This window comes from Arachis ipaensis, chromosome B4, assembly GCF_059453495.1.
Source record: "Arachis ipaensis isolate K30076 ecotype BB chromosome B4, ASM5945349v1, whole genome shotgun sequence".
Lineage (NCBI taxonomy): Eukaryota > Viridiplantae > Streptophyta > Magnoliopsida > Fabales > Fabaceae > Arachis > Arachis ipaensis.
This window is the reverse complement of record NC_142439.1, coordinates 13,012,410-13,021,710: the sequence shown is the minus strand read 5'-3', so window position 1 is coordinate 13,021,710 and position 9,301 is coordinate 13,012,410. Positions and strand designations below refer to the sequence as shown.

Genomic DNA, 9,301 nt, shown 5'->3' with positions numbered 1-9,301 from the left:
TTTGGTAAGCGTTTTCGATTTGAAAGTCCTCTAGTTACTGTTCTATTATACGTTGAGGAGTTGTAGCATTTGTTGTTATGAGAGTTAATCTCGGTTATTATATATTGTGATTAGAGTCGTTGTGGTTGCTGAGAAAATGGTTTGGAGCTGAGGTTTTGGTAGCCGGGATTTTGATTGTTGATTTTGGGTCGAGGCGGAGAGGACTCGGTGACGCGTTTGAGTTATGGAATTTGCGTTTTGAGGTAGGGGCGCTTTCCGAAAATTACAGTTTATTATTGGAATTATTACATATGGATACTAATGTGAGATATGGTGTAATTAGTGATTGTATCTGCCTTATGTGTTGTTTGATTGACTCGAGTGATTATGGATGTTGGTTTGGTTGAATGGTTGTGCGGCTTTGTGAAATGTAATGTTTTGAAGTGATTCTTTAAAGATTTGAAATCTGAGTTTAATCCGTTGAGGATTGATTTGATTTGAGTCAATTATTTGATGATGTGAAAAGTCGAATGCACTGTTGAATTCAGCCCGGTTTACTTTAATTGACTTGATCTTGGACAAATGATTTGTTACTGAACTGTTTCTTTAAAGCTTTGGAAATGAGTTAAATCGGTTGATATTGAATTGATCTTGAAATGGTTTTCGTGAGATATGCCACTGAGGCGACTGTTGGATTTAGCTTGTTTTGAATTGATTTCTGGTTTTGAGCTGTTGAGAAGGAATGAGAAACGGTTTAGTTGGGACCCGAACCGGGTGGCAAAAAGTCCAAGTTTTAGGGGAGGTGCTGCCGAAATTTCTACAAAATCCTACTCTTGTTTGTAAAGTTATTTAAAAAGGGTTGGATTTGAGAAGTTGTATTAATTGATTTATTAAGAGAATATTTATGTTTTCAAGCTTAATCTATTTAATGGACTTTATGCGTTGAGTTCAGCTTATTTAGAAACGAACTATTTGTACAGTTTGAATCACTGAAGGAAAGAATGATGCTCTAATATTGATTTCAATATAAAAAGGAGCTTTTAGTGATTTTAAAGGAATTTAGACTTTTGATTGAGTAATCAAGTTTGAGGCATCTTGGAAGAGTTAGAAAAATGGGTTCCAAAAAGAAACCTGAAAGTGGTTTGATTCAAATGAACCGGTTTCGTTTCAAATGAGTTGATTTTTGGACCGAGTTGGGACTTGTGATTTTGTATGAACGGTTTCATAATAAATTCAGTTTTATTTACTTGAACCGGGAATCTATGATTTTAAAAGTTTCAATGAATTTTAAGGAATTTATATAAGTTGACCTTCCCTAAAGACTTGGGACTCTGGCAAGAAACTTTTGTTATAAAATCCCATTGTTGGATGGGTGATTTCGAATGTTCCCAAAAAGAATCTTTAACTTTCCATGGTTTTGGAAGTTTTGGAAAGAGAATGCCGAGAGTGGCTTTGCTTTAAAAAGGAAACTCACTTTGAGTAAATTTGGCTTATGAGCCTGAGATGATTTGAAAATGAGATCTTCAAAGTCAAGGCTAAAAAGAGTTGAAACTCTATTTCAAGTGAAATGATTTGGGAAAAAGTGATTTATGGCTTAAATGCCGATTTTATGAATTTATGATGTTGAATGTGGAAGTGCTGTTTTGTTGTGAGCCGGAATGGCTATGTATGATTATAAATATTGGTTGGTTCTGGATTGAACCGTGAGCCGGAATGGCTGTGTATGATATGAATATTGGATGGTTCTGGACTGAACCGTGAGCCGGATGGCTGAGATGGATGTTGATCCATGGATGAGATTGAATGCATGTTTATGCTGAATCATTGATAAATGTGAATGTTGCACTTCCACTATCTGAGATACGAGTTTCCCTGGGTAGTAGCAGTGGCTAGCCACCACGTGCTCCAGGTTGAGACTTGATACTCTGTTGACCCTATGTCGTAAGTGTGGCCGGGCACTGTGAAAGTCCCGGATGAGCTCGCCCCCGTAAATATTCACCAGTGAAGGTGATGGATATGGATCATGATTATGATCAAGTTTATGATGAGTATAACTCGAGTTGGGGATGCACGACAGAGGGACAGTCCAATGGTTAGCTACCAGGACTTGTCGGGTTGGCTCTATAACCGACAGATGATATCATCAGCCACTAAGGACAGGCATGCATCATATGCATTTGTGTGACATTGGTTGGGTGTGCATATTATACTTGGTTTGCCTATGTGATTAATTGCTAATTGTTTTACTTGTAATAACTGTTTGTTTGTGTTTGAACTTCCTATCTGTGTTTGCATCTGGGACTCTGTTGGATTGTGGTGATTGGTTGCTGGTTGGATTGTTTGGGCCTAGGGCCGTGGTTGGAATAAGATGAACTGATGGTTGATTTCGGTTTTGTGTTTCTGGTTTGGAATAAAATATGAAAGGCTATTTTGGTTTCGCTTAGATAAACCGCTGTGAAAGGCTTTTGAGTTTTTGAGAATTGAACGGTTCTTCTTTCCGAAAAGATTTTCGACTTTACTTTCATTGTAAACCGTTGTTTTTGAAAAGAGGCATAAGACGGTTATGAATCACTGGTGCGATTATCTTCATGTATCCTATTACAGTAATTCCCAAAAACCCTCTACTGAGAACCCTTTCGAGGATGATGTTCTCACCCCCCTACATTTTTCCCCTTTCAGGATATGGGCGCAGAAGTTACGAAGAGCTTATTTAATTGTTGTTGTGATGCTCTATATTATTTTAGTCATGGTTTATTGTACCCTCGCCTTTATCTTGATATAATCTGTAAGAGGGATAGGAATTGTATTGGATTATGTTTGTAATATTATTTATATATATGTATGTATATATATGGATGTACTCTTTATGAGTTTTTGTAGGTTGTATGGTTTTTGTGGATGTACATTATCGAACGAAAGTACTTTTGGATCGGTATTGCGGTTTAAAGTTTTAAACAGGCTCATATTTTAGTATTAAATAGTATAAGTGTCGTCGTAATGTCCGAGCTATCAGAGTTACGCAGCCGGAAGCGTGAGCTTTGGTAGTTAGGGTGTTACAATACACCTCCTGTATATTGATAATAACTCCGTGTATTATGTTTTTAAAATTAAAATAAGACAATATATCCCTTGCGTCTTGTATTTTTAAATATTTAAAAATGCAATACGCTCCCTGTATATTGCGGCAGATAAATTAAAAAAAATTTTGCTACAACAATTTGTCCACCACAAATTGTCCCGCCCCAAAATTTTAAAAAATACATAAGATCTAATAATTAAGTGTTATACCAAAACCTGATAAATATATCTAAAAAAACAGCAACGAAAAAAATTGACTAATAAATATATTAAAGCATAAATGTTCTTATTTTGTTACAAAATGAACATTAATGAATTTTTTAGTTAGATAAAAAATTAAATTCCTAAGTTTTTGTAATAATTTATTAAACTTAATTAATAGTATTTTATTAACATATCAAACCAAAAACATAAAAGTTTATTAATATACTCAAATAAACATTAGATAGAATAAAATGATACTTTTGTTGATCCTACCACATACATTTGACTGTACAATATTTTCAAACATGAGAAAATAATTTTTTTTACGAGATGTCTAAATAATATTTTTTACTTTTTATTTATAAAATATATTTTTTTTTAAGATTAAAATAACATACACTATAGTTTATTTGACTAAAATATCTATCAATAGTTATTATTTATAATTATCTAAAAATTAATAAAAAAATTTAGTTGCTTCAAATAATAATAATAATAATATAGAATATATATTTATTATTATAATAAATTTTACTTATCTTTTATATCTTAACTCGTTACAAAAATATTTAATTTGAAATTTTATATATTTCAGTATTAGTAATTTAATAAATTTGATGTCTTATTATGATAAAAAAAAATTAGATAGATATACAAAGAAAAATAAGAATTGAAATTAAATGAAAAAGATGACTTGAAATTAAAAAGTAATAGATAAAAATTGAATATAATGAAAGAGAATCACTCTATCTTCTATACAAATTCTTAATGTAACAAGAAAGAGACAGAATCAACTTTATTTGTTCACACTATGATTTGAGATAAAAATAAAATTGAATAGAAGAGAATCATTTTACCTTTGTTTTTTTTATTCGATTTCTGATGGGACAAAAAAGACACTTACTCAATTTCACTTGTTCTTATCATAGTTTCATCATGAAAAACGAAATTGTTGATGAAATTGTCAAGTGATTTTTCACACCTCTAATTTCTTTCTCTCACACAGTTACAATAGTTTAAGAGATACCTATACACCTCATATTATTTTCAAGATTAAAAAAAATCCCCTAAACGGACTAATATAAAGTCCAATTTTCAAACTAAATAAATAAAATCAAAATATTTGAAATTAAATTAAGCATTCTAACACTTAAAAATATAAATTGATAACTACTAAATAATATTTATCCAAATCACGTATATGTAAAAAACGTATCATATTTATTTATTTTTGATATTTTATCAGATAATATAAAATATTTTAATTTGTTATAAAAATATCTAATTTAAATTTTTATATACTTCATGATCATTACACTACAACATTTTTTGTCTATTGCAACATATATTCAAAACAACACTTTATACTAGTGATAAAAAAATAGAACTATAACAACATATTTTAAATCAACACATTATAAGTGATGTCTTTGATAAATTAAAAAACACTTACTAAATGTTGCCCCATCAAATATACAAAAATAACTATTATAAAGTTAATATCTTACTTTTTATAAGAGTTGTCTTTAAATTTATTTTAAACTTTATTTTTTAAGTGTTGTCTAAAGTTTTTAATGCCTCTTCTAAAAAATAAATTTTATCTTTAATACATATTTTAACTTTGATTATCATTTTCTATCAATTTTAAAATAAAACAAATCTAACTTAATAACAAAAAAACAAAAAAATGAAAAGTTAATTAGGATTAGAAGATCAGAGAACACCACAAAAAGAGGATTAGGGTTCTCCATTGCACGGAAAAAAGAGAAGACAGAAGAAAAAAAATGCACGGTGAGGAGAAATTAACAGAGAGTGATGAAGAGAAGAAAAGAAAGGAAGAACTGCCATCAAAGGAGGAAGAAGAGAAAGAAGGAGAAGAAGACGACGGAGAGAGAAGTTGCCACCGCCACTTTCTTCACCTCCAGCACCGTCTCTGCCTTGCGCTGTTGTTGTTGTTTCTACCTTGCGCTGCCAGATCTACCACTACTGTAATCCCTCTTCTCTACTCCCTGTCGTCGTGTTTCTCATTGCTCGAGCTCACGCCTTGTTCTGCTATGCTCTGTCGTGTTTTTCTGCTCACGCCGTTCTGAAACCTGTGCTCTGCTCCGCGTTCTGAAACCTTTGCTCTGCTCCGCCGTGGTGCCGTGCTCTATCCTCTCAGGCAAATCGACAACTCTCCGCCGTTCACCTCTTTCACTCAAGCCTCTCGCCTCAGCCTCGGTCCTCAGCATCTCTTCCTCCATCGTCGTTGTTGAAGGCTTGTAGATTGATTTTACATACTACTTGATTAATTTAGTTGAATTGTTGAATTAATAACAATAGTTCCAGTATACATCTCTCTCTCTCTCTCTCCACGCACATCTCTTTCAGTTTAATCGATTGAAGAAGCTCACATAATCCTTTTATTCTTTTCATTGTTTTTGCAGTTTCGAGTTCGATCATGTCGAAGGACAAAGACTTTACCAATTTGTCGCTCACCTTCAAATACCTCTTAGGTTTGATTTAAATTGTTGTTTCTTTTTTGAGTAATCACATTTAGCAATGTGATTATAGTTTAATTGTTTCATAATTTTTATAAAATAGTATTGCATTCTTAGGTTTGTATTTTATTGTTCTATTTTGTGTTTGGGAGTGCTTAGTTGCCAATTTTTGAACACAGGCATCTTATGGCTCTGTGTTTTCCTCTGAAGATTATCAAAGAACTGTTACTAATGGTGAGCTTCAAAAAAAGATGAATGATGAAAAAAAAGATTACAAGGTGCTGCACTTGCTCTATTCTGTTTATTTTTAAAAACATTGTCTTACTCCTCTACACAATCAGTGGTTTGAGTTATGTTCAGTTTATTTATCAATAAAAAGTTTGGAAATATTGATAGTGCACTAATTATATTTAACTAATTCACATGAATTAATTTTTATGGGAGAATCGATTTCCCTCTGTTCTTCACAATGCACATTCATGTATGGCATTTTACTAAGCTGATGAAAAGCTTTTTTGTTAGTTGAATCAAAATGTATTCTTATTTCATTTATTTATGTATTTTTTTCACATTGTGTCAAAATATGGAAGATTGCGCACGTTGTTATGGTTATTGAAATTTTGTGTTGGACCATAGCAGCAATCCAACTCTGAAGCCCGAGACCGACTCTGTCCATCTCCTCCGCAAACAAAAGCACTTACTTGTCTGGTCTGATTTTCATGTAAGAGATGGCATTGCCATATACATTTACAAACCTTATAAAAGAATGAAAATTGATGCTAGAAGAAAGGCAGAGGCATCAAGCAATAGCCAATTTCTTGCAAACATGAGGTTGATTTTCTCAGTTTCAATCTGATTGATTATACTAAACTTGTGTCTAGATTTTGGTATCTACTTTTGTTTTATCAAACATGTAATTAGGATCCTTCTTTTTGGTGCATTGCAGCCATGAATTGAGGACACCTATGGCTGCAATAATTGGGCTACTTGACATTCTTATGTCCAACGACTGTCTAACCAACGAACAGTGTGCAACGGTTACTCAGATAAGAAAATGCTCGATGGCACTACTCCGGCTTCTTAATAACATCCTGGATCTCAGCAAGGTGACATATTTAATTATTTTGCTCAAGAACATTCAATTATAAGTTCCTTGAAAAAAATATGCACTTACTTGTTTGGAAAAACTTTCTAAAGATTCATAGAATATAGGTGGAATCAGGAAAGCTAGTTCTAGAAGATGCTGAATTCAACTTGGGAAGGGAACTTGAAGGACTAGTGGATATGTATTCGTTACTTTACGGGAAGCATATTAATATTTGCCATCATGTTATCTTATATTGTATTACATAGTGTTAAACACCATCTTAAATTAGTGAAAAGCACCGTTAAAAATGTGATTTTAACAACCTTTTATATATTTATTTTATTTTTTTAAGTATGTTATACAAAGTGTTTTCTATAAATATACGTAGGCTTTAATAATACACATTATAGTTCCTGTGTGTGGTCTTTAGACATGTTTTGTCATTTCATCTTATCTTTGATTTGATCTCCTTAATGCATCTAGATGTTAGTACCTGTCATACTGAGACAATTTTCATTAAGTGTTGCAGATTGGGCAGTAGTTTTGCTTTAGATCAAATGTTGATTTTGCTTATATCATTAAACGGGAGGGTGATAAATTAAATCTCTAATTAACTTGACTGTTGACAGAGTTGATGTTAGTCTATGTTGAGAAGGTATTTTGGCACTCATAAATAGATTATTAGCAATTGTAGTTTGTATTTATATAAAATATACAAATTCATATATATTACTCAAATATACTAATTTGTGAAAGATGAAAGAAGCAGCAGCATGTTGATAGCTTGAGTAATTAGTATAAAGGAAACCTTATCTGATATGAAGTGAGGCACAACCATGCATTGTGTAGACAAATATTGTTAAGTATCAAGTTTGACCAGTCAAACTTGGCACATGACGTCAATTTGTAGGTTAATTAATGGTCCAAAATCCTTGTGGAGAATATCATCTCATAGAAGAAGAGAATCAAATCCGTTAAAGTAGTTAGAGGCTCCTATTAACTCACTTATCCACCCTTGGTTTCAGTTTCAGTTTGAAGATTCTCTGAACCCTTGTGCACTACTGTGGTAGGTGATGGCCTTATCAAGCTCACATATACAAAGGTTCCTCTTGGGCAAGCTCCATAGTTTCAGTTCCAACTTGATAATTCACTATGTGGTCTGCAGATACTTAATAAGAAGTGGATCTGTTCTTTTTTAAATTTTCTAAATGGAATCCTATGTGAATGAAAACACCTCATTTATGCTGATCTTGTTTTGAATGTTGGAAAACATAAAGTTTTTAGTCTTGTTCTATTTTAGGTTCTTTTGTCAATTTGCTCATTGTTGACGGATCCCAACCCTGATGATCCTCTTGTCCCTGAAATTGCGGACATGTACAAGACTGACAGGGCTAAGTATGAAGCTACTGCACGCAGCTGAACACTAAGTGCAAATGGTGCATATAGAAAAATTGTTGCGGCATGACCTCGTAAGATATTTCTATCTTATACTTACTTGCTTTTATATGTTTATGTTATTCTTTTGCAATTTTTTATGTAACAAAATACTGATTTTTAATTAAAAAAAAAAAAGAGAAAAATCTAATATAGCAGCAAAGTTATTTCCTTCCACACCAACAGTTATGTGAGTGAAGTCTCTTCCTGTGACCTTGTTCCTTCTGATTCTATGATTCTAAATAAGAACTACTAAGCTAATACCTTTTTGGAGCAATCATCATTCTCTGAATTGCATTTCTCTTTCTCAGTTTACTCAGGTACTTCATCAAACACATACCATGCATCATTTTCCGTTATTGCACCTTTTATGTTTCAATTTTTTTTTTAAATGCAACTTTAACTAAACCCCAATTCATTTATGTATTTGTTTTTCATTTGGGAACTTCCGCTTTTATATGCTGTAACTTTATAAGTTGTTTCAATGGATTCTACACTAAAATATTGAAGTATATGGATCCTGAATTATTTTGTTCCTTTGATTTTATTCTATTAGTGTTGTTTTGCTATTTTATGGATAATCATATGGTTAGAACTTAGAACAATTTGGGAGTTTTCTGACACCTGTATTTTCTGCTGACACAGGTTAAGAATTATTGATTTAATAGGGAAGTTTGATGTTACTCGCACATAGTTATTAGGGGAGTATAACAATGGCTACTGCAGCAGTTATTGGACTCGGTGGAGGCAAGAGGATTTTGAGTTCATCATACCATTACTCTGATGTTACCGAAAAGCTTTCATTTGGCACTGATTTTGGATCCACACACTATCAGATTGTTCCAACAAAGCCAAGCATGGATATAAAATATGCAAGTAGATTGACATCTTTTTGATAAATATTAATTACTATTTTGTTGCGATAATTATTATTAGACAATAATTTTATTTTGTTGAGAATTATTGATGAACATGAATTTGAAATACTAATTGAACTTTTTAATATCTATTTTAATTAGAATTTTATTATTAGTTATTT

At 32.2% G+C, this 9,301-nt stretch overlaps 1 protein-coding gene across 1 annotated transcript; it reads left to right on the top strand.

The window, feature by feature from the left end:
* Positions 1 to 6,386: 6,386 nt before the first annotated feature.
* Positions 6,387 to 8,297, top strand: LOC107638907 (histidine kinase 1). The gene is made up of 3 exons (XM_088485767.1): positions 6,387 to 6,572; positions 6,688 to 6,847; positions 8,129 to 8,297. Exons 1-3 carry the CDS (start codon positions 6,508 to 6,510, stop codon positions 8,246 to 8,248), a joined length of 345 nt encoding a protein of 114 aa, XP_088341893.1. The 5' UTR covers positions 6,387 to 6,507; the 3' UTR covers positions 8,249 to 8,297.
* Positions 8,298 to 9,301: the final 1,004 nt, after the last annotated feature.

Coding starts and splice junctions, on each gene's coding strand:
- LOC107638907 (XM_088485767.1), top strand. CDS start 6,508: ATGAAAATTGATGCTAGAAGAAAGGCAGAGGCATCAAGCAATAGCCAA. Junction 6,573..6,687: donor CAATTTCTTGCAAACATGAG/GTTGATTTTCTC, acceptor GGTGCATTGCAG/CCATGAATTGAGGACACCTA. Junction 6,848..8,128: donor ACATCCTGGATCTCAGCAAG/GTGACATATTTA, acceptor GTTCTATTTTAG/GTTCTTTTGTCAATTTGCTC.